Genomic DNA, 25,214 nt, shown 5'->3' on the forward strand with positions numbered 1-25,214 from the left:
CTTCCCTGGCATAGGAAGGCACCGGTGGTGGCCAGCCAGCGTGAAGTGGGTAGAATTGGACCAGAAAACCCGGTATCTTTACAAAATCCAATACAGGTCTCTTATTTATATTAAGTTAATGCACTTGTCGTATATACCCAGTCCATAATAAGTACCATATAACTCAAATTGTCCAGTCCTAAATAAAGACGTTACTAAGATGTAAATACTGTATATACAGAGTCGATAACTCTATGGATTGTGTGATACTAGTGATGAAGCTTAGGTTCCACTCTCTGTAAGCAATGTCTTACAACTCACCCGATGTTTTTTAAAGCAGCAGTCCAGAAGGGGCATGCCAAGTTTCAGGAAGGTCTCCACAAACTGACGACCGTACTGCAGGTGAAAATGAAGGAGACAGTGAGGGAGACCAGGTATATATGTGCAGTGACGGAGACCGGGCATATATGTGCAGTGACGGTGACCGGGAATACGTGCAGTGACGGAGACCGGGAATACGTGCAGTGACGGAGACCGGGAATACGTGCAGTGACGGAGACCGGGAATACGTGCAGTGACAGGGACCGGGAATACGTGCAGTGACGGAGACCGGGAATACGTGCAGTGACAGAGACCGGGAATACGTGCAGTGACAGAGACCGGGAATACGTGCAGTGACAGAGACCGGGAATACGTGCAGTGACAGGGACCGGGAATAGTGCAGTGACGGAGACCGGGAATACGTGCAGTGACAGAGACCGGGAATACGTGCAGTGACGGAGACCGGGAATACGTGCAGTGACAGGGACCGGGAATAGTGCAGTGACGGGGACCGGGAATACGTGCAGTGACAGAGACCGGTAATACGTGCAGTGACGGAGTTGTACGCATCAGTACAAGATGATTGAGGAAGGAGAATAAGTGCACAGAAAAGAAACATGTTTTCAGCACCAATATGTTTTTTCTTTGCATATATTAAGCTGAAATTAGAATAAATTTGCATTTAGGAGCAAGAGAGACAAGTCCTTACCTTGAGACAAACACTCAACATAGGTCTACTGTCAAACAACTGTAGAGAAAACACAATGGTCACATGCTTACTAGAGTCAGACAGGCAGAAGGTAGATTATAACCAGCAAGGTGGTGTCTGCTACTATTACATCTGTAGGTCATTCACATGCTGGATCCAAATACTGATAGTGGCAACGTGTAACCTAGAACATCGTGCTACCCGAAGTACCGGCCTTGTCTCCATCTTACATATAGTGCAGTGTATAGAACCGCACTTACCTTAATCAGGTTCACTAGAATGTGGAAATTCCTGACAGCTAAACTCCAGCGCAGAAGCTGCTCCGTCTGTACCTGTGAGATGTGGAGAGAATAACCGACATATTTCATATACATATAGTCTGACACATGAACGGCCGAGTACATAAACCTTTGGGATCATTAATATAATTAAAAAGATAGAAACTATTTAAGTTTATACTAAATAAACATAGGACAGATGACATAATACAGTGACGATTGTTATAGTAAGGGTTGGAGTTGATCAACAAACCATTGACTTGGGTTTATTAAAAATAAATAAAGATCCCTACATATGTCATACCCTTTTGTATTATCCATTTGTTTATAATAAATAAGGAAAGTGTTTCCAAGTATATCTAGTACATTCTAGCAAATTAATCTGATTGGTCGATATGGGCAACACCTCCACTTCTCACTTTTAGAAGGTTTGATAAATCTACCGCAGTCACTGTGATAAAGTAACAGTGAAACTAAGCACAGTAATGTTATGGACATAGGAGAAAGGGATGAAACTTCCATCGCTCTATCTGTCCATGAAGTGTGTGGAGACAAAGGGTAGTTCGGCAGCACCAAATTCTATTACACAGAATCTTCCAGGGAAAACACTTGAAATTAACTATGTGCATGGGTGCAAAAGGAAGACCGTGGAAGTCTGAAGCAGAAAGGCTGGATAAATCCTCCTCTGTCTCTTGGCCATAACTACTGTTGAAATCACAGGCCAGAGGCTCGGCATATATAGCCCCCATGGCTGAAGGATCAGGTTATGGGAGGGGCTTTGTCCGTTCAGCCCTGATGAGTAGTGAACGTACTCTCCCAAATACAAAAGATAAACCGCCTGACATCACAGAACCCCCGTATGTAGCAATTGTTCCTCACACCTCTTATCATTGTTTATAAGGCGCCACAGATTCCGCAACGCTGGATAGAGTCTGCCTACAGATACATGAATACAGCGAAGTATAATAACTCTCTCTAGCGTTTTACCTGGAGGCTGTCAGACTTCTTCCCAATTGGAAAGTTTTTCACACACTTCTCCAGCTTGTCCATAAGGATACGGAAAAACACTGGAAAGGTTTGTCTGAAAAGAATAGAAATTGAATTATACAACCCAATAACATTTACTATAATACAATGTATTGTGGGGTAGATGGGAATCATTAATCTGTTCAGTTGTCTGCTCCACCTTCTACAGAACAACCTTTCTGTAAAGCAGCTAAAATGAAACACAATTTACTACAAAATCGCCCCAGATATTCAAGGATTTACTGGCATCTTGCTAAAATTGACGGACTGCCGTCCTGCACTTTGATTCACGTTGGATTAAACTATACCTCGGTTTCCACGGAAGATCCCTCCAGATCCGCATTGAATACCACAAATGTGTGGCATCCAGCATATCTCTATACACACCATTCAGCTGCTCTCTATGCTGCACTTAATGAATATACAGTATCCCCGCTTTCTGTATCTGGCAGCAGGTTACTGTACAAACATAAGACAAGTGCAGACTCCCACTAGACATGCTGACCTTGTGAGATGGCGGCGGTCCGCGCTGGGTGGCGTTACTGGACACTATACAGCGAGATGGGGAAGGTCCGCGCTGGGTGGCGTTACTGGACACTATACAGTGAGATGGGGAAGGTCCGCACTGGGTGGCGTTACTGGACACTATACAGTGAGATGGGGAAGGTCCGCGCTGGGTGGCGTTACTGGACACTGTACAGTGAGATGGGGAAGGTCCGCGCTGGGTGGCGTTACTGGACACTAGACAGTGAGATGGTGACGGTCCGCGCTGGGTGGCGTTACTGGACACTATACAGGGAGATGGGGAAGGTCCCCGCTGGGTGGCGTTACTGGACACTATACAGTGAGATGGGGAAGGTCCGCACTGGGTGGCGTTACTGGACACTATACAGTGAGATGGGGACGGTCCGCGCTGGGTGGCGTTACTGGACACTATACAGCGAGATGGGGAAGGTCCGCGCTGGGTGGCGTTACTGGACACTATACAGTGAGATAGGGAAGGTCCGCGCTGGGTGGCGTTACTGGACACTATACAGTGAGATGGGGAAGGTCCGCGCTGGGTGACGTTACTGGACACTATACAGTGAGATGGGGAAGGTCCGCGCTGGGTGGCGTTACTGGACACTATACAGTGAGATGGGGAAGGTCCGCGCTGGGTGGCGTTACTGGACACTATACAGGGAGATGGGGACGGTCCGCGCTGGGTGGCGTTACTGGACACTATACAGTGAGATGGGGAAGGTCCCCGCTGGGTGGCGTTACTGGACACTATACAGTGAGATGGGGAAGGTCCGCACTGGGTGGCGTTACTGGACACGATACAGTGAGATTGGGAAGGTCCGCGCTGGGTGACGTTACTGGACACTATACAGTGAGATGGGGAAGGTCCGCGCTGGGTGGCGTTACTGGACACTATACAGCGAGATGGGGAAGGTCCGCACTGGGTGGCGTTACTGGACACTATACAGTGAGATGGGGAAGGTCCGCGCTGGGTGGCGTTACTGGACACTATACAGGGAGATGGGGAAGGTCCGCGCTGGGTGGCGTTACTGGACACTATACAGCGAGATGGGGAAGGTCCGCGCTGGGTGGCGTTACAGGACACTATACAGTGAGATGGGGAAGGTCCGCGCTGGGTGGCGTTACTGGACACTATACAGCGAGATGGGGAAGGTCCGCGCTGGGTGGCGTTACTGGACACTATACAGCGAGATGGGGAAGGTCCGCGCTGGGTGGCGTTACTGGACACTATACAGCGAGATGGGGAAGGTCCGCGCTGGGTGGCGTTACTGGACACTATACAGTGAGATGGGGAAGGTCCGCGCTGGGTGGCGTTACTGGACACTATACAGTGAGATGGGGAAGGTCCGCACTGGGTGGCGTTACTGGACACTGTACAGTGAGATGGGGAAGGTCCGCGCTGGGTGGCGTTACTGGACACTATACAGTGAGATGGGGAAGGTCCGCGCTGGGTGGCGTTACTGGACACTGTACAGTGAGATGGGGAAGGTCCGCGCTGGGTGGCGTTACTGGACACTGTACAGTGAGATGGGGAAGGTCCGCGCTGGGTGGCGTTACTGGACACTATACAGCGAGATGGGGAAGGTCCGCGCTGGGTGGCGTTACTGGACACTATACAGCGAGATGGGGAAGGTCCGCGCTGGGTGGCGTTACTGGACACTATACAGCGAGATGGGGAAGGTCCGCGCTGGGTGGCGTTACTGGACACTATACAGTGAGATGGGGAAGGTCCGCGCTGGGTGGCGTTACTGGACACTAGACAGTGAGATGGTGACGGTCCCCGCTGGGTGGCGTTACTGGACACTATACAGTGAGATGGGGAAGGTCCCCGCTGGGTGGCGTTACTGGACACTATACAGTGAGATGGGGAAGGTCCCCGCTGGGTGGCGTTACTGGACACTATACAGTGAGATGGTGACGGTCCCCGCTGGGTGGCGTTACTGGACACTATACAGTGAGATGGGGAAGGACCCCGCTGGGTGGCGTTACTGGACACTATACAGTGAGATGGTGACGGTCCCCGCTGGGTGGCGTTACTGGACACTATACAGCGAGATGGGGAAGGTCCCCGCTGGGTGGCGTTACTGGACACTATACAGCGAGATGGGGAAGGTCCGCACTGGATGGCGTTACTGGACACTATACAGTGAGATGGGGAAGGTCCGCGCTGGGTGGCGTTACTGGACACTATACAGTGAGATGGGGAAGGTCCGCGCTGGGTGGCGTTACTGGACACTATACAGTGAGATGGGGACGGTCCGCGCTGGGTGGCGTTACTGGACACTATACAGTGAGATGGTGACGGTCCGCGCTGGGTGGCGTTACTGGACACTATACAGTGAGATGGGGAAGGTCCGCGCTGGGTGGCGTTACTGGACACTAGACAGTGAGATGGCGACGGTCCGCGCTGGGTGGCGTTACTGGACACTATACAGCGAGATGGCGACGGTCCGCGCTGGGTGGCGTTACTGGACACTATACAGCGAGATGGGGAAGGTCCGCGCTGGGTGGCGTTACTGGACACTATACAGTGAGATGGGGAAGGTCCGCGCTGGGTGGCGTTACTGGACACTAGACAGTGAGATGGGGAAGGTCCGCGCTGGGTGGCGTTACTGGACACTAGACAGTGAGATGGTGACGGTCCCCGCTGGGTGACGTTACTGGACACTATACAGTGAGATGGGGAAGGTCCGCGCTGGGTGGCGTTACTGGACACTATACAGTGAGATGGGGACGGTCCGCGCTGGGTGGCGTTACTGGACACTATACAGTGAGATGGTGACGGTCCGCGCTGGGTGGCGTTACTGGACACTATACAGTGAGATGGGGAAGGTCCGCGCTGGGTGGCGTTACTGGACACTATACAGTGAGATGGGGAAGGTCCGCGCTGGGTGGCGTTACTGGACACTAGACAGTGAGATGGCGACGGTCCGCGCTGGGTGGCGTTACTGGACACTATACAGCGAGATGGCGACGGTCCGCGCTGGGTGGCGTTACTGGACACTATACAGCGAGATGGGGAAGGTCCGCGCTGGGTGGCGTTACTGGACACTGTACAGTGAGATGGGGACGGTCCGCGCTGGGTGGCGTTACTGGACACTGTACAGTGAGATGGGGAAGGTCCGCGCTGGGTGGCGTTACTGGACACTGTACAGTGAGATGGGGAAGGTCCGCGCTGGGTGGCGTTACTGGACACTGTACAGTGAGATGGGGAAGGTCCGCGCTGGGTGGCGTTACTGGACACTGTACAGTGAGATGGGGAAGGTCCGCGCTGGGTGGCGTTACTGGACACTATACAGTGAGATGGGGAAGGTCCGCGCTGGGTGGCGTTACTGGACACTATACAGTGAGATGGGGAAGGTCCGCGCTGGGTGGCGTTACTGGACACTAGACAGTGAGATGGGGAAGGTCCGCGCTGGGTGGCGTTACTGGACACTAGACAGTGAGATGGGGAAGGTCCGCGCTGGGTGGCGTTACTGGACACTATACAGTGAGATGGGGAAGGTCCGCGCTGGGTGGCGTTACTGGACACTATACAGTGAGATGGGGAAGGTCCGCGCTGGGTGGCGTTACTGGACACTATACAGTGAGATGGGGAAGGTCCGCGCTGGGTGGCGTTACTGGACACTATACAGTGAGATGGGGAAGGTCCGCGCTGGGTGACGTTACTGGACACTATACAGTGAGATGGTGACGGTCCCCGCTGGGTGGCGTTACTGGACACTATACAGTGAGATGGGGAAGGTCCGCACTGGGTGACGTTACTGGACACTATACAGTGAGATGGGGAAGGTCCGCGCTGGGTGGCGTTACTGGACACTATACAGTGAGATGGTGACGGTCCCCGCTGGGTGACGTTACTGGACACTGTACAGTGAGATGGGGACGGTCCGCGCTGGGTGGCGTTACTGGACACTGTACAGTGAGATGGGGAAGGTCCGCGCTGGGTGGCGTTACTGGACACTATACAGTGAGATGGGGAAGGTCCGCGCTGGGTGGCGTTACTGGACACTATACAGTGAGATGGGGAAGGTCCGCGCTGGGTGACGTTACTGGACACTATACAGTGAGATGGGGAAGGTCCGCGCTGGGTGGCGTTACTGGACACTATACAGTGAGATGGGGAAGGTCCGCGCTGGGTGGCGTTACTGGACACTATACAGGGAGATGGGGAAGGTCCGCGCTGGGTGGCGTTACTGGACACTATACAGTGAGATGGGGAAGGTCCGCGCTGGGTGACGTTACTGGACACTATACAGTGAGATGGTGACTGTCCGCACTGGGTGGCGTTACTGGACACTATACAGTGAGATGGTGACTGTCCGCACTGGGTGGCGTTACTGGACACTAGACAGTGAGATGGGGAAGGTCCGCGCTGGGTGGCGTTACTGGACACTAGACAGTGAGATGGGGAAGGTCCGCACTGGGTGACGTTACTGGACACTATACAGTGAGATGGGGAAGGTCCGCGCTGGGTGGCGTTACTGGACACTATACAGTGAGATGGGGAAGGTCCGCGCTGGGTGGCGTTACTGGACACTATACAGTGAGATGGGGAAGGTCCGCACTGGGTGGCGTTACTGGACACTATACAGTGAGATGGGGAAGGTCCGCGCTGGGTGGCGTTACTGGACACTATACAGTGAGATGGGGAAGGTCCGCGCTGGGTGGCGTTACTGGACACTATACAGTGAGATGGGGAAGGTCCGCGCTGGGTGGCGTTACTGGACACTATACAGTGAGATGGGGAAGGTCCGCGCTGGGTGGCGTTACTGGACACTATACAGTGAGATGGGGAAGGTCCGCACTGGGTGACGTTACTGGACACTATACAGTGAGATGGTGACTGTCCGCACTGGGTGGCGTTACTGGACACTATACAGTGAGATGGTGACTGTCCGCACTGGGTGGCGTTACTGGACACTAGACAGTGAGATGGGGAAGGTCCGCGCTGGGTGGCGTTACTGGACACTAGACAGTGAGATGGGGAAGGTCCGCACTGGGTGACGTTACTGGACACTATACAGTGAGATGGGGAAGGTCCGCGCTGGGTGGCGTTACTGGACACTATACAGTGAGATGGGGAAGGTCCGCGCTGGGTGGCGTTACTGGACACTAGACAGCGAGATGGGGAAGGTCCGCGCTGGGTGACGTTACTGGACACTATACAGCGAGATGGGGAAGGTCCGCGCTGGGTGGCGTTACTGGACACTATACAGTGAGATGGGGAAGGTCCGCGCTGGGTGGCGTTACTGGACACTATACAGCGAGATGGTGACTGTCCGCACTGGGTGGCGTTACTGGACACTATACAGTGAGATAGGGAAGGTCCGCGCTGGGTGGCGTTACTGGACACTATACAGCGAGATGGGGAAGGTCCGCGCTGGGTGGCGTTACTGGACACTATACAGCGAGATGGGGAAGGTCCGCGCTGGGTGGCGTTACTGGACACTATACAGTGAGATGGGGAAGGTCCGCGCTGGGTGGCGTTACTGGACACTACACAGTGAGATGGGGAAGGTCCGCGCTGGGTGGCGTTACTGGACACTATACAGTGAGATGGGGAAGGTCCGCACTGGGTGGCGTTACTGGACACTATACAGTGAGATGGGGAAGGTCCGCGCTGGGTGGCGTTACTGGACACTATACAGTGAGATGGGGAAGGTCCGCGCTGGGTGGCGTTACTGGACACTATACAGTGAGATGGGGAAGGTCCGCGCCGGGTGGCGTTACTGGACACTATACAGTGAGATGGGGAAGGTCCGCGCCGGGTGGCGTTACTGGACACTATACAGTGAGATGGGGAAGGTCCGCACTGGGTGACGTTACTGGACACTATACAGTGAGATGGTGACTGTCCGCACTGGGTGGCGTTACTGGACACTATACAGTGAGATGGTGACTGTCCGCACTGGGTGGCGTTACTGGACACTATACAGTGAGATGGTGACTGTCCGCACTGGGTGGCGTTACTGGACACTAGACAGTGAGATGGGGAAGGTCCGCGCTGGGTGGCGTTACTGGACACTAGACAGTGAGATGGGGAAGGTCCGCACTGGGTGACGTTACTGGACACTATACAGTGAGATGGGGAAGGTCCGCGCTGGGTGGCGTTACTGGACACTATACAGTGAGATGGGGAAGGTCCGCGCTGGGTGGCGTTACTGGACACTAGACAGCGAGATGGGGAAGGTCCGCGCTGGGTGACGTTACTGGACACTATACAGCGAGATGGGGAAGGTCCGCGCTGGGTGGCGTTACTGGACACTATACAGTGAGATGGGGAAGGTCCGCGCTGGGTGGCGTTACTGGACACTATACAGCGAGATGGTGACTGTCCGCACTGGGTGGCGTTACTGGACACTATACAGTGAGATAGGGAAGGTCCGCGCTGGGTGGCGTTACTGGACACTATACAGCGAGATGGGGAAGGTCCGCGCTGGGTGGCGTTACTGGACACTATACAGCGAGATGGGGAAGGTCCGCGCTGGGTGGCGTTACTGGACACTATACAGTGAGATGGGGAAGGTCCGCGCTGGGTGGCGTTACTGGACACTACACAGTGAGATGGGGAAGGTCCGCGCTGGGTGGCGTTACTGGACACTATACAGTGAGATGGGGAAGGTCCGCGCTGGGTGGCGTTACTGCACACTATACAGTGAGATGGGGAAGGTCCGCGCTGGGTGGCGTTACTGGACACTATACAGTGAGATGGGGAAGGTCCGCACTGGGTGGCGTTACTGGACACTGTACAGCGAGATGGGGAAGGTCCGCGCTGGGTGGCGTTACTGGACACTATACAGTGAGATGGGGAAGGTCCCCGCTGGGTGGCGTTACTGGACACTATACAGCGAGATGGGGAAGGTCCGCGCTGGGTGGCGTTACTGGACACTATACAGCGAGATGGGGAAGGTCCGCGCTGGGTGGCGTTACTGGACACTATACAGTGAGATGGGGAAGGTCCGCGCCGGGTGGCGTTACTGGACACTATACAGTGAGATGGGGAAGGTCCGCGCCGGGTGGCGTTACTGGACACTATACAGTGAGATGGGGAAGGTCCGCACTGGGTGACGTTACTGGACACTATACAGTGAGATGGTGACTGTCCGCACTGGGTGGCGTTACTGGACACTATACAGTGAGATGGTGACTGTCCGCACTGGGTGGCGTTACTGGACACTAGACAGTGAGATGGGGAAGGTCCGCGCTGGGTGGCGTTACTGGACACTAGACAGTGAGATGGGGAAGGTCCGCACTGGGTGACGTTACTGGACACTATACAGTGAGATGGGGAAGGTCCGCGCTGGGTGGCGTTACTGGACACTATACAGTGAGATGGGGAAGGTCCGCGCTGGGTGGCGTTACTGGACACTAGACAGCGAGATGGGGAAGGTCCGCGCTGGGTGACGTTACTGGACACTATACAGCGAGATGGGGAAGGTCCGCGCTGGGTGGCGTTACTGGACACTATACAGTGAGATGGGGAAGGTCCGCGCTGGGTGGCGTTACTGGACACTATACAGCGAGATGGTGACTGTCCGCACTGGGTGGCGTTACTGGACACTATACAGTGAGATAGGGAAGGTCCGCGCTGGGTGGCGTTACTGGACACTATACAGCGAGATGGGGAAGGTCCGCGCTGGGTGGCGTTACTGGACACTATACAGCGAGATGGGGAAGGTCCGCGCTGGGTGGCGTTACTGGACACTATACAGTGAGATGGGGAAGGTCCGCGCTGGGTGGCGTTACTGGACACTACACAGTGAGATGGGGAAGGTCCGCGCTGGGTGGCGTTACTGGACACTATACAGTGAGATGGGGAAGGTCCGCACTGGGTGGCGTTACTGGACACTATACAGTGAGATGGGGAAGGTCCGCGCTGGGTGGCGTTACTGGACACTATACAGTGAGATGGGGAAGGTCCGCGCTGGGTGGCGTTACTGGACACTATACAGTGAGATGGGGAAGGTCCGCGCCGGGTGGCGTTACTGGACACTATACAGTGAGATGGGGAAGGTCCGCGCCGGGTGGCGTTACTGGACACTATACAGTGAGATGGGGAAGGTCCGCACTGGGTGACGTTACTGGACACTATACAGTGAGATGGTGACTGTCCGCACTGGGTGGCGTTACTGGACACTATACAGTGAGATGGTGACTGTCCGCACTGGGTGGCGTTACTGGACACTATACAGTGAGATGGTGACTGTCCGCACTGGGTGGCGTTACTGGACACTAGACAGTGAGATGGGGAAGGTCCGCGCTGGGTGGCGTTACTGGACACTAGACAGTGAGATGGGGAAGGTCCGCACTGGGTGACGTTACTGGACACTATACAGTGAGATGGGGAAGGTCCGCGCTGGGTGGCGTTACTGGACACTATACAGTGAGATGGGGAAGGTCCGCGCTGGGTGGCGTTACTGGACACTAGACAGCGAGATGGGGAAGGTCCGCGCTGGGTGACGTTACTGGACACTATACAGCGAGATGGGGAAGGTCCGCGCTGGGTGGCGTTACTGGACACTATACAGTGAGATGGGGAAGGTCCGCGCTGGGTGGCGTTACTGGACACTATACAGCGAGATGGTGACTGTCCGCACTGGGTGGCGTTACTGGACACTATACAGTGAGATAGGGAAGGTCCGCGCTGGGTGGCGTTACTGGACACTATACAGCGAGATGGGGAAGGTCCGCGCTGGGTGGCGTTACTGGACACTATACAGCGAGATGGGGAAGGTCCGCGCTGGGTGGCGTTACTGGACACTATACAGTGAGATGGGGAAGGTCCGCGCTGGGTGGCGTTACTGGACACTACACAGTGAGATGGGGAAGGTCCGCGCTGGGTGGCGTTACTGGACACTATACAGTGAGATGGGGAAGGTCCGCGCTGGGTGGCGTTACTGCACACTATACAGTGAGATGGGGAAGGTCCGCGCTGGGTGGCGTTACTGGACACTATACAGTGAGATGGGGAAGGTCCGCACTGGGTGGCGTTACTGGACACTGTACAGCGAGATGGGGAAGGTCCGCGCTGGGTGGCGTTACTGGACACTATACAGTGAGATGGGGAAGGTCCCCGCTGGGTGGCGTTACTGGACACTATACAGCGAGATGGGGAAGGTCCGCGCTGGGTGGCGTTACTGGACACTATACAGCGAGATGGGGAAGGTCCGCGCTGGGTGGCGTTACTGGACACTATACAGTGAGATGGGGAAGGTCCGCGCCGGGTGGCGTTACTGGACACTATACAGTGAGATGGGGAAGGTCCGCGCCGGGTGGCGTTACTGGACACTATACAGTGAGATGGGGAAGGTCCGCACTGGGTGACGTTACTGGACACTATACAGTGAGATGGTGACTGTCCGCACTGGGTGGCGTTACTGGACACTATACAGTGAGATGGTGACTGTCCGCACTGGGTGGCGTTACTGGACACTAGACAGTGAGATGGGGAAGGTCCGCGCTGGGTGGCGTTACTGGACACTAGACAGTGAGATGGGGAAGGTCCGCACTGGGTGACGTTACTGGACACTATACAGTGAGATGGGGAAGGTCCGCGCTGGGTGGCGTTACTGGACACTATACAGTGAGATGGGGAAGGTCCGCGCTGGGTGGCGTTACTGGACACTAGACAGCGAGATGGGGAAGGTCCGCGCTGGGTGGCGTTACTGGACACTATACAGTGAGATGGGGAAGGTCCGCGCTGGGTGGCGTTACTGGACACTAGACAGCGAGATGGGGAAGGTCCGCGCTGGGTGGCGTTACTGGACACTAGACAGTGAGATGGGGAAGGTCCGCGCTGGGTGGCGTTACTGGACACTAGACAGTGAGATGGGGAAGGTCCGCACTGGGTGACGTTACTGGACACTATACAGTGAGATGGGGAAGGTCCGCGCTGGGTGGCGTTACTGGACACTATACAGTGAGATGGGGAAGGTCCGCGCTGGGTGGCGTTACTGGACACTAGACAGCGAGATGGGGAAGGTCCGCACTGGGTGGCGTTACTGGACACTATACAGTGAGATGGTGACTGTCCGCACTGGGTGGCGTTACTGGACACTAGACAGTGAGATGGGGAAGGTCCGCGCTGGGTGGCGTTACTGGACACTATACAGTGAGATGGGGAAGGTCCGCGCTGGGTGGCGTTACTGGACACTAGACAGCGAGATGGGGAAGGTCCGCGCTGGGTGACGTTACTGGACACTATACAGCGAGATGGGGAAGGTCCGCGCTGGGTGGCGTTACTGGACACTATACAGTGAGATGGGGAAGGTACGCGCTGGGTGGCGTTACTGGACACTATACAGTGAGATGGGGAAGGTCCGCGCTGGGTGGCGTTACTGGACACTATACAGTGAGATGGGGAAGGTCCGCGCTGGGTGACGTTACTGGACACTATACAGTGAGATGGGGAAGGTCCGCGCTGGGTGGCGTTACTGGACACTAGACAGCGAGATGGGGAAGGTCCGCGCTGGGTGGCGTTACTGGACACTATACAGTGAGATGGGGAAGGTCCGCGCTGGGTGGCGTTACTGGACACTATACAGCGAGATGGTGATGTTGTTACCTGGTCAGTGTGGGATAGGTGGTTGAACTTCCGTCCTTAGCCGCATTCATTAGCTCCGACACTCCCACTCCACAGATTTCTTCCACAGCCTTAGGAACATCTGTGTACTGAAGGTAAATACTGAAACACACAATGGCAGAGTACTCAGCATAGAGGTCCTTTGGTATGTAAGTATAATCAAGGTACATAATGAGATTTTATTTTATTTCTCTTTAATTTATGCTTTGAATATTATGGATATAGTGAAGAAGTGGGAGACATCATTTATATGAAGAAACATTTGTATTACACCGTCAGAGGCACAGCGCATGCTCTGGTGGCTACAACTACAATGTGACCGCACTCTGCTGTACGGCGCAGAGAACTCCACTCACCACAGAAAGCTTTGCACGGTCTCATTAAACCGAATGCCTTTCTCACGCTCCCCATTGGATTGTATCCAAGACTGACAAAGAAACTGTTTCACAATCAAAGCTGTTGCGATGAAAAATAAAAAGTTAACCAAACTGCAAGCAAAAAGAGGGAAATAATGAGAGATTAGAGCATTATACCGATCTTGTTGCGGTACTGTGCAGCATCGGCCTTCTCTGTCAGTGCGATCAGCAGCTGAGTGAGGCACAGGGCAGAGGAGAACATTGGGACACTGCTGTGTAGGTTCTGCAGGTAACTGAAGCTATGGCTGAGAACATACAGGAAGATTTAGAACACAGACAAGATTGTGTCAGTCGCCTGAAATCTATGGCTAGGGATTACCTGACCAGCTCGTCTAGCGACAGCTCTGTGTTTGTCTCCTTTAATCTGCCGGCCAAGATAGCAAGCGCTGACTTTAATAAGTTTCTGTTGTCGTGCTGGGAAAAGCCATTCCTGAATAAACAGATATATTAGTACACTCACCATTTGCATATTACTGGTTTATAATGTAAAATGATTTAGTAACACAACATTTACATTAACATACTGGGAAAAAGAGAACCCACCAGGCAAAAAGGATGTGGAAAACCTGCAGCAGCAACTGGTAACAAGAGGCCATGTACTGGTATTCCTGCACATCAAGCCCCGGAGCATCCACCACTCCATGATTCTCTGTCACAAGAGTCTGAGAAAGAAAAGGACAGTTCATCTTCAGAGATCGCACTACTAGGCATTGGGATATAAATTCCAGCTTTGTGTGTACTGGTAGAATAAAAGAAGATTTTGAATCCATCTGGGGGACACTGCTACCATGAGGGTGCATGGAGTTGGCACTCAAATAGTTAAACTTGCTGCTGACTCCTCCCCTCTGCAACCCCCAACAAAACTCTCAACAAAAGGGCTCAACAACACAACTAACCATAAAACAGCAAAAGGGATGGAAATTGTGTCCCCCAGATGGAATCGGAGAAAGAGATTTAAGTACAAAAATCTGTTTTTCTCCTTCAGCCACTCTGAAGGACACTGCTACCATGGGGACCTTCTAAAGTAGCCCCTAAGGGAGGGAATGCTTTGGTTTACCAGCCTACAAAACACTGCATCCGAAACTAGCGTCCGCAGACGCAAAACGTTGAACTGGCAAAACCTTGTAATGGTATGAACTGAGGACCCGGTTGCCGCTCTACACAACTGCTCTGCAGATGTACCATGGCGAGCAGCCCAGAAAGCCTCCACCACACGGGGAGAGCGCGCCATGAGAACCTGAGGCACAGGTCGATTTCTACACACATAAGCAAGCTTAATCATTGACCTAATCTGATTAACAATGGTCTGCTTGGTGGCCAGCCAACTTATTCTATGAGAATTGTAAAGACCAAAAAGAGTCAGACCTGCAACCAGCAGAAGTCCTGTCTACTTAAACCCGTAAAGCCCGGACCACGTCCAGACTAAGAGGAGAAAAGCCTAGAAAAAGCAATCCCTTCTTTACAGGCCGGAACCACCCTACGCAAGAAAGTAGGTACGGTCCTATGAACCGCCCTATCCTCATGGAACATCAGATAAGGAACCCTACAGGCCAAGACTCCAAGCTCCGACACCCATTGAGTAGATGCAATAGCCAGCAAAAACATCACCTTCCACATCAAGAAACACAGATCAGCCGACTCCAGGGGTACGAATGGAGGCCGCTGAAGAACCTCAGTAACCAGATTCAAATCCCACGGGGCCAACGAAGGAACGTTGGGTGGCTGAACATGAATCACTCCCTGAAGGAAAGTACAAACGTCAGGGAGGAAAGCCAACTGGCGCTGAAAGGAAATTGAAAGAGACCTGCACCTTCAAAACAACTCAGTCTTAGTCCCATCTCTAACCCATCCTGAAGAAAGGCCAGAAAACAGCTAATCTGAAAGAGGCAGGGTTATGACACTTCTCTTCACACTACTCTACATAGATCCTCCACACCTTGTAATAAATCTTAGCCGATACCATCTTCCAAGCCTTTATGAGGGTCTCCACTACCTTGTAAGAGAACCTCCTCGACCGCCAGAGATCGACTTCAACAGCCACGCCATTAAAGCCAGGCGAGGTAAGTCCGGATGGTGTAAATGGTTCTTGACTGAGAAGATCGGGCCTGAGAGGAAGAGCCCAGCCTGATCCTTCCACCAGAAGCAAGATGTTGGCGAATCAGAGCCACCTGGGCCAATTTGGTGCCACCAGAATGACCGGAAGACCTTCCAACAATACTTGGCTTAGAACCCGGGGGAGCATCAGAATTGGTGGAAAGTGATATCCAAAACAGGAGTCCCACCTCATGGATATTACATCCACTACCACAGCTAGATAAACTTTGCTTCTTGCGCAGAATCTTGGGAATCTAGTGATTGTGTCTGGGTGCCATCAGATCCAGATCTGGCAGGCTCCATTTCCAGAATAGCTCCTGAAAAACCTGAGGATGCAGTTCCCATTCTCCCAAAAGAATTGCATGCTTGCTGAGATAATCCTCTTCCAGTTGTTCACTCTGGGAATAAACCCTGCTGAAATAGCTGGAACGAATTTCTCCGCCCACAAGAAGACTTGTTCCACTACCTGTATAGCTCCTGCGCTTCTTGTACTTCCTTGGCAATTTACATATGCCACTGCAGTGGTATTGACGGATTGGAGGTGGACTGGTATCTGTGGTCGCCAGAATCCAAGACCACAGGACAAGAGATCGGCCCATCATCAGAAGCTCTTGAACTAGCCACCATTTCAGAGGTTGACGAGTCTCCCTGGAGAGTCTGATTTGTTGGGTCTCCAGATGAAAAAAAAGGGGGACCCGACCATTCTCTTACTAGATTCCACTAGAACGTACGATAGTGGAAACGACCGTATGGGAGGGCTTCAAACGTCAATGCCATCCACCCTAGAATCCCCATGCACAAGCGCATTGAAGGACAAGATTCACTCAGGATTAACCAACCGTACAGAGAGTTGTAGGGATCTGTACAGAAAGTTTTGGAGACAGATCTTCTGAAAAGTGGTGTCCATTATTAATCCTAGAAACCTCATCCTCTGTGAGGGGATCAACTGGGATTTGGAATAATTGATTATATAAACGTGTTGCTCCAGAATTCGAACAGACAGGGTCAGATGCTAATAGAGAAAAGGACCTGATAAGGATTTGAGGAGAAAATAGTCCAAATGCGGAATAATGTTCACTCCCAAGGCACGTAAACATGCTGCCATTAATGCCATAATCTTTGTGAAAACTCTCTGGACTGTGGAAAGCCAAAGGGGTACGCCCTAAATTGATAATGGGAGCTTCCTACTGTAAAAACAAAGAACTGATCCCATCCAAAACTTGTCTACTCGTAGATGTTGGTTTGGCCCTTTGAGATTTAGAATTGATGGAAACGAACTGTCCTGTTTGGGCACCAAGAACAGGTTTGAATAAAACCCCTGGTGTTTCTGCCACTCTAGACATGATCCCCAAGATCCAAATATCTCAGGTGGACGCCGCCCACTAATATTTAAAAAATTGTAGATGACCCCCTACCCCCGCAGTTGCAAGGAGAGGAAGGTACCATCATGCGGATTATCATTATTATTTATTTATTCAGATCCTGTGATTTGGACGTCTTTTGGAGTAAGTATCTCTACCCATTTGTGACTATCCTCGTGTTGCAAGGAGTCTACCTCTATTGGCGGGTTGAACTTTATAGCCCGTGTTCACAAGAAAGGATTTCCAAAAAGACCCAAAACACAGAGTTCGTGGTTTAGGGACATTCACCAGCAGGAAAGTACTTTTACTTCCGGTTGTTTGGCTAATCATACTGTCCAGTTCTGGACCAAACATAGAAAAAGTTTCAGTTAAGTGCGCATACATAGCATTATGAGTTTATATAAATACACAAACATATCTCCTAACTCTACAGGAATAAACACAGAGTTCTACTCATCAACACAATCTTGTGTTAATATATATAACAGAATAATCCTCACAATATAAGAATCTCAACAATACGTTGATAACTATGCGAAGTAATCAGCAAATTTTCTACGGATATCTATTTGTATAGATACGTGTAAGGCAAAACTGATGTAAGGCAGTCACCCCTCCAGAACCATGTCTAGGGCAGTTTACCCGCAAACAAAATGTAAGCTGTCAGACAGACACAGTCTACTGCTGATAGAGAGCAGCCTGTCAGTCACACACAGTATATACTGCTGATAGATAGCAGCCTGTCAGTCACACACAGTATATACTGCTGATAGAGAGCAGCCTATCAGTCACACACAGTATATACTGCTGATAGATAGCAGCCTGTCAGTCACACACAGTATATACTGCTGATAGAGAGCAGCCTGTCAGTCACACACAGTATACTACTGATACAGAGCAGCCTGTCAGTCACACACAGTATATACTGCCGATAGAGAGCAGCCTGTCAGTCACACACAGTATATACTGCTGATAGAGAGCAGCCTGTCAGTCACACACAGTATATACTGCTGATAGAGAGCAGCCTGTCAGTCACACACAGTATATACTGCTGATAGAGAGCAGCCTGTCAGTCACACACAGTATACTGCTGATACAGAGCAGCCTGTTAGTCACACTCAGTATATACTGCTTATAGAGAGCAGCCTGTCAGTCACACACAGTATACTGCTGATCAGTAGCAGCGATACCCGTAGTACCCACAGATAGAGAGCAGCCTGTCAGTCACACACAGTATATACTGTTGATAGAGAGCAGCCTGTCAGTCACACACAGTATATACTGCTGATAGAGAGCAGCCTGTCAGTCACACACAGTATATACTGCTGATAGAGAGCAGCCTGTCAGTCACACACAGTATATACTGCTGATACAGAGCAGCCTGTCAGTCACACACAGTATATACTGCTGATAGAGAGCAGCCTGTCAGTCACACACAGTATATACTGCTGATACAGAGCAGCCTGTCAGTCACACACAGTATATACTGCTGATAGAGAGCAGCCTGTCAGTCACACACAGTATATACTGCTGATAGAGAGCAGCCTGTCAGTCACACACAGTATATACTGCTGATAGGGAGCAGCCTGTCAGTCACACACAGTATATACTGCTGATACAGAGCAGCCTGTCAGTCACACACAGTATATACTGCTGATAGAGAGCAGCCTGTCAGTCACACACAGTATATACTGCTGATACAGAGCAGCCTGTCAGTCACACACAGTATATACTGCTGATAGAGAGCAGCCTGTCAGTCACACACAGTATATACTGCTGATACAGAGCAGCCTGTCAGTCACACACAGTATATACTGCTAATAGAGAGCAGCCTGTCAGTCACACACAGTATACTGCTGATCAGTAGCATTGATACCCGTAGTACCCACAGATAGAGAGCAGCCTGTCAGTCACACACAGTATATACTGCTGATCAGTGTCTGAGGTAAAAGTTTCTTCAACCGTCTACTGTCCATTTCTGTGAGTTGGCTCCAAGGAACATACCAATTTGTGAAGGGGAACAGTCCTATATGAAAATGTATCTTTCAAGTAAAAAATTATTTAAAAGATAAACAGACAGGCCATAAACAATCACACCACAGAGATAGTAGATAGTATAATCTCTTTTTTTTCACCCTGACGAATGACTCAAAACAGTACGGAATTTTATCTCTGAATAATAGAATGAATGTTTCATAATAATTTAACTGAACACGCATGTAAAACACTGTCTCCATTAACTTTAGAGCCTTCTACAATAAAACTAAATGTAGTTAGATATATAAAGACAGTTTTCTCCCTATTACAACAAGGAAACTCATTAACTAGTTATTCCCAAGTGGGGTACGTAGCTGCTCAGGACAGTGTAACACTGTGCACAAACGGCCCTCTGGTCTTTTTGCCCCACAGGTCATTTTGACAGAGCATTTTGAACAGGTATAACATTTTGCACAAGAATTCTTGTTCTTATTAGACATTAGATTTCTTTTTTTAAAAAATAAATACAAATAAAGGTCAGGCAACTTTCACAGAGAAAAATACACTAAAATAATTACTAATTCTGACAGCCTCAGAACAGTAATACAAGTATCTGTGGCAATAATAATGTAAAAGTGGAAAATATTGTGAAAATTAACCTAAGTGCAGATAGAGTCTTGTTATAACCCTATATGCCCTGTGTAAATATATATCTGTGCTGTCTTGTATAAAAACAACTTCTACCCCATGGTTGTTATGGTGTCACGTTACACTCCTCACACTGGAGGCTTTAGTAATCTTTGGGGAGGATTATTACAGCTCTCCTTTGTATCTTTTGCGTTGCAGCCTTTTAATCTGTGCTCCAATTGTGATCAGATGAAATCCAAGCCCCCCCCTCCATCGGGAGACTTGGTATTTCCCTGAAAATGACCGCCCCTCACACCAAGTCCCCGCGCTCTATGCCAGAGGCAGCGCCGGACCCGTCAGGAGTATAGTGATAGTCACATAGTGGCTGTCACAGCCTGCAGGCTGATTCCATCTTCTTTCTTGTTCTTTTTTCAATAAACAAAAACGGAACTATATTCCATTTAAAAACTAAATGAACCAGTGTAAAACATAGCAGTGATCCCCTCCTAACCTCACTGACATGTCAGTTAAACTAAAGAAAATAATACAAATCTAATCTAGCAGCAAGTACTGCAGAGCTCACTGAAACAGCCCAACTCCTTGGGCACTTAAACATAACTGAGGTCTGTGGGGTTGTAGAGGGGAGGAGTCAGCAGCAAACTTAGTTGTTAACTATTTAAGTGCCAACTCCATGCGCCCTCATACAATCTCATGGTAGCAGTGTCCCCCAGAGTGGATGAAGGAGAAAAACATAATTACACCGTGTAACTTGGTGTTACTCATTATTATAGACTGCACAAAGGTGAAGGGCAGCACAATGGTAAGCATTGCTGCCTCATAGCGCTATCGGTGTGGAGTTTGTATGTCCTCCCCATGTTTGTGTGGGTGCTTCAGTTTTCTCCCATACCCAAAGACAACCAAAGATTACTTGGCTGCAGACTAGATTAACCCTAGTGTATGTGTAGTAGGGAATATAGAATGTAAGTTACACTGGGTTATTCCAAGCTCAATGATCGTATCCGGGTGTGAAACCTCTATATTCCCACATGGACTGTAAGAATTCTATATGTTCCTTTACATGTTCTATATGCCTGTATGCATGTCCTGTGAGTATCCCATATGTAAGGGCTGTGAGCATGCTGTATGTCCCTATACATGTACTGTGAGCATTGTGTATGTCCCTATACATGTACTGTGAGCATTCTGTATGTCCCTATACATGTACTGTGAGCATTCTGTATGTCCCTATACATGTACTGTGAGCATTCTGTATGTCCCTATACATGTACTGTGAGCATTCTGTATGTCCCTATACATGTACTGTGAGCATTCTGTATGTCCCTATACATGTACTGTGAGCATTCTGTATGTCCCTATACATGTACTGTGAGCATTCTGTATGTCCCTATACATGTACTGTGAGCATCCTGTATGTCCCTATACATGTACTGTGAGCATTCTGTATGCCTCTATACATGTACTGTGAGCATCCTGTATGTCCCTATACATGTACTGTGAGCATTCTGTATGTCCCTATACATGTACTGTGAGCATTCTGTATGTCCCTATACATGTACTGTGAGCATTCTGTATGTCCCTATACATGTACTGTGAGCATTCTGTATGTCCCTATACATGTACTGTGAGCATTCTGTATGCCCCTATACATGTACTGTGAGCATTCTGTATGCCCCTATACATGTACTGTGAGCATGCTGTATGTCCCTATACATGTACTGTGAGCATTCTGTATGTCCCTATACATGTACTGTGAGCATTCTGTATGTCCCTATACATGTACTGTGAGCATCCTGTATGTCCCTATACATGTACTGTGAGCATTCTGTATGCCCCTATACATGTAATGTGAGCATGCTGTATGTCCCTATACATGTACTGTGAGCATTCTGTATGTCCCTATACATGTACTGTGAGCATTCTGTATGTCCCTATACATGTACTGTGAGCATTCTGTATGTCCCTATACATGTACTGTGAGCATTCTGTATGCCCCTATACATGTACTGTGAGCATGCTGTATGTCCCTATACATGTACTGTGAGCATTCTGTATGTCCCTATACATGTACTGTGAGCATTCTGTATGTCCCTATACATGTACTGTGAGCATTCTGTATGTCCCTATACATGTACTGTGAGCATTCTGTATGTCCCTATACATGTACTGTGAGCATTCTGTATGCCCCTATACATGTACTGTGAGCATGCTGTATGTCCCTATACATGTACTGTGAGCATTCTGTATGTCCCTATACATGTACTGTGAGCATTCTGTATGTCCCTATACATGTACTGTGAGCATTCTGTATGCCCCTATACATGTACTGTGAGCATCCTGTATGTCCCTATACATGTACTGTGAGTACCTTACATGTCACTACAATGTAAGTCACCTGGAAGTAGTTGTGCATGTTTTCCACGTGGTTGCACAGCGGATTTAAGAGTTGAATGACGACTTGCGCCACTTCTTGAGGAGTCTTCTGACGCAGATGTGAGAACTCAGTGTTTCTCGATCCCTTCACCTACCGAAAAATAACACTGACATTATAGAATAATACAGAACACCCTTTACCTGTCACCTATCCACAGTGGAGGGATGAAGCTATATTAATGAGAATTCACTAGTAACACCACTGAGATAAGAGCTAATAGCAGTAAATAGCAATGGTCCACACAGGACATTCTGGCTTCAGGCTCATCAGACATGTCTTTATTTCATGGTTAAAAGGAATTAATTTAGGAAAGGACATTGATATAGAGTATACGTGGCATTGAGGAGCTGCTTTCAAACAGTCCTTGGCTGTATCACACTTACAGTCAAGGACACTTATCACAGCGAGGTGATGGACAGGACTTCTAGAAATGACATATGCATGACCAAAATTTGCAATAAGGATTATCTCATATTAGATGCAATGCAACCCCCATCTACTGTTTTTAGTTACTGTTATATTATATATTGATTTAAGTAATAATTTTATGCACACCTCTAACTATATATGATGTCATATTATACATATGTAAATCAGACACACTACATATCACTCCGTATGTTTGATTAGACATTCATATATTTCTTTATTTTAAAGATACCTGTAAGAAAGAGCATTTTTCCTTGGATGGGTTTACTCTTCCACATTGATCCACTGTGCTTTATGGATTGTCAGCGACAAGTCGTAACAGACTCACCAAGCGCGCATCGATATAGTGTCCGTTGTACGAGGTCATCGCTATCGCTCCATTACTGGCACTCTTACTCTTACTTAGGTACTTATGTAGCTGCTGCAGCTCCGCTCTGATAACCTCCTACTTTGGATCAGAACTGCTGGATAGCTGGTACAACGCGAAGACAGGACACTGGGCCAACGATAGGCCACCAGGAAACGGATTAAAGGGTGAGCCGCAGATTAAACAAGTCAGACAGGAATACAGCAGGATGCTCAGATAGTTCTTATAAGAGCTGTTATATTACATGGTGATGATTTACACTGCATGGGCTACTAGCCGCTCTTATATACATTAATACAACTGGGCTATTGTGGGGTAAAGCAGCCCCTTTAAGCAATCATATCTGTTTACAAGGCTCAGCCTTGACATTTAAATTCTCTTTAGTCTGGGTGGGATAAAATAAAGCCATGCTACACATATGGAATTCTGTGCGCAGCCTGAGTGACTGCAGGGCTTTGCCTGGTGCCAGATCTTCCAACAACAACAGGAACTTAACGTAGATGTCGGTTCCGAGACAAACGTATGACATTTTATATATGAATCTTACCTTTAATAACGGAGCTCTCTTCGGATCTGTAAGAATGTGCTCCATTTTGTGCGATAGATCATCCAGGAGGAAAACCAGCTCTGCTGGGCCCAGCTGCACCACATCTGTTGCCTGTAGCAAAACTTCACGTTAATAAAGATTATAGCAGCAACCTGACATTAATATCAATGTACTGTAACTAAACTAAAACTGTAGTGAATATACAGTCATGGCCATAGGTTCTGAGAATGACACAAGTATTGGTTTTCACACAGTTTGCTGCTTCAGTGTTTTTAGACCTTTTTGTCAGATGTTGCTATGTTATACTGAAGTAATATTACAAGCATTTCATAAGTGTCAAACGCTTCTATTGACAATTACATTAAATTTATGCAAAGAGTCAATATTTACAGTGTTGACCCTGCTTTTTGAAGACTTCTGCAATTCACCCTGGCAGCTGGGCCACGTACTGGCTGATGGCCGCCCATTCTTGTCTAATCAATGCTTAGAGTTTGTCAGAAATTGTGGGTTTGTCCATCCGCCTCTTGAGGATTGTCCACAAGTTCTCAATGGGATTAAGGTCTGGGGAGTTTCCTGGCCATGGACCCAAATTTTTGATGTTTTGATCCCTGAGCCACTTAGTTATCACTTCTGCCTTATGGCAAGGTGCTCCATCATGCTGGAGAAGGCATTGTTCATCACCAAACTGCTCTTGGATGGTTGGGAGAAGTTGCTCTTGGAGGATGTTTTGGTTCCATTCTTAATTCATTGCTGTGTTCTTAGGCAAAATTGTGAGTGAGCCCACTCCCTTGGCTGAGAAGCAACCCCACACATGAATGATAATTGGTCTCAGGATGCTTTACTGTTGGCATGACACAGGACTGATGGTAGCACTCAATTTTCCTTCTCCGGTCAAGCGTTTTTCCAGATGCCCCAAACAATCTGATAGGGAAAATGACTTTACCCCAGTCCTCAGCAGTCCAATCCCTGTACCTGTTGCAGAATATCAGTCTGTCCCTGATGTTTTTCCTGGAGAGAAGTGGCTTCTTTGCTGGGCTTCTTGACACCAGGCCATCCTCCAAAAGTCTTTGAATTTACTGTGCGTGCAAATGCACTCACACCTGTCTGCTGCCATTCCTGAGCAAGCTCTGCACTGGTGGTGCCCCGATCCCGCAGCTGAATCAACTTTAGGAAAAGGGTCTGGTGCTTGCTGGATGTTTTTGTGCACCCTGAAGCCTTTTTCACAACTATTGAACCTTTCTCCTTGAAGTACTTGATGATCCGATAAATGGTTGATTTAGGTGCACTCTTACTAGCAGTAATATTCTTGCCTGTGAAGCCCTTTTTGTGCAAGGCAATGATGACTGCATGCATTGTCTTGTAGGTAACCATGGTTAACAGAGGAAGAACTATGATTTCAAGCACCACCCTCCTTTTAAAGCTTCCAGTCTGTTATTCTAACTCAATCAGCATGACTGAGTGATTTCCAGCCTTGTACTCGACAACACTCATCTGTGTTAACGAGAGAATCACTGACCTGATGTC

The 25,214-nt window shown here is 49.6% G+C and overlaps 1 protein-coding gene across 1 annotated transcript in view; it reads right to left on the reverse strand.

The window, feature by feature from the left end:
• FANCD2 (FA complementation group D2) overlaps positions 1 to 25,214 on the reverse strand; it is a 104,958-nt gene that overhangs the window by 7,347 nt on the left and 72,397 nt on the right. Inside the window, exons 30-40 of the mRNA XM_075183928.1 lie at positions 23,691 to 23,801; positions 22,309 to 22,437; positions 14,380 to 14,498; positions 14,156 to 14,266; positions 13,954 to 14,081; positions 13,777 to 13,876; positions 13,403 to 13,522; positions 2,275 to 2,368; positions 1,270 to 1,341; positions 1,010 to 1,048; positions 301 to 375 (exon numbers count right to left, since the gene is read on the reverse strand). Of these exons, the coding sequence (XP_075040029.1) occupies positions 301 to 375; positions 1,010 to 1,048; positions 1,270 to 1,341; positions 2,275 to 2,368; positions 13,403 to 13,522; positions 13,777 to 13,876; positions 13,954 to 14,081; positions 14,156 to 14,266; positions 14,380 to 14,498; positions 22,309 to 22,437; positions 23,691 to 23,801 (1,098 nt within the window). The remainder of the gene's footprint in view (positions 1 to 300; positions 376 to 1,009; positions 1,049 to 1,269; positions 1,342 to 2,274; positions 2,369 to 13,402; positions 13,523 to 13,776; positions 13,877 to 13,953; positions 14,082 to 14,155; positions 14,267 to 14,379; positions 14,499 to 22,308; positions 22,438 to 23,690; positions 23,802 to 25,214) is intronic.

This window comes from Mixophyes fleayi, chromosome 8, assembly GCF_038048845.1.
Source record: "Mixophyes fleayi isolate aMixFle1 chromosome 8, aMixFle1.hap1, whole genome shotgun sequence".
Classification (NCBI taxonomy): domain Eukaryota; kingdom Metazoa; phylum Chordata; class Amphibia; order Anura; family Limnodynastidae; genus Mixophyes; species Mixophyes fleayi.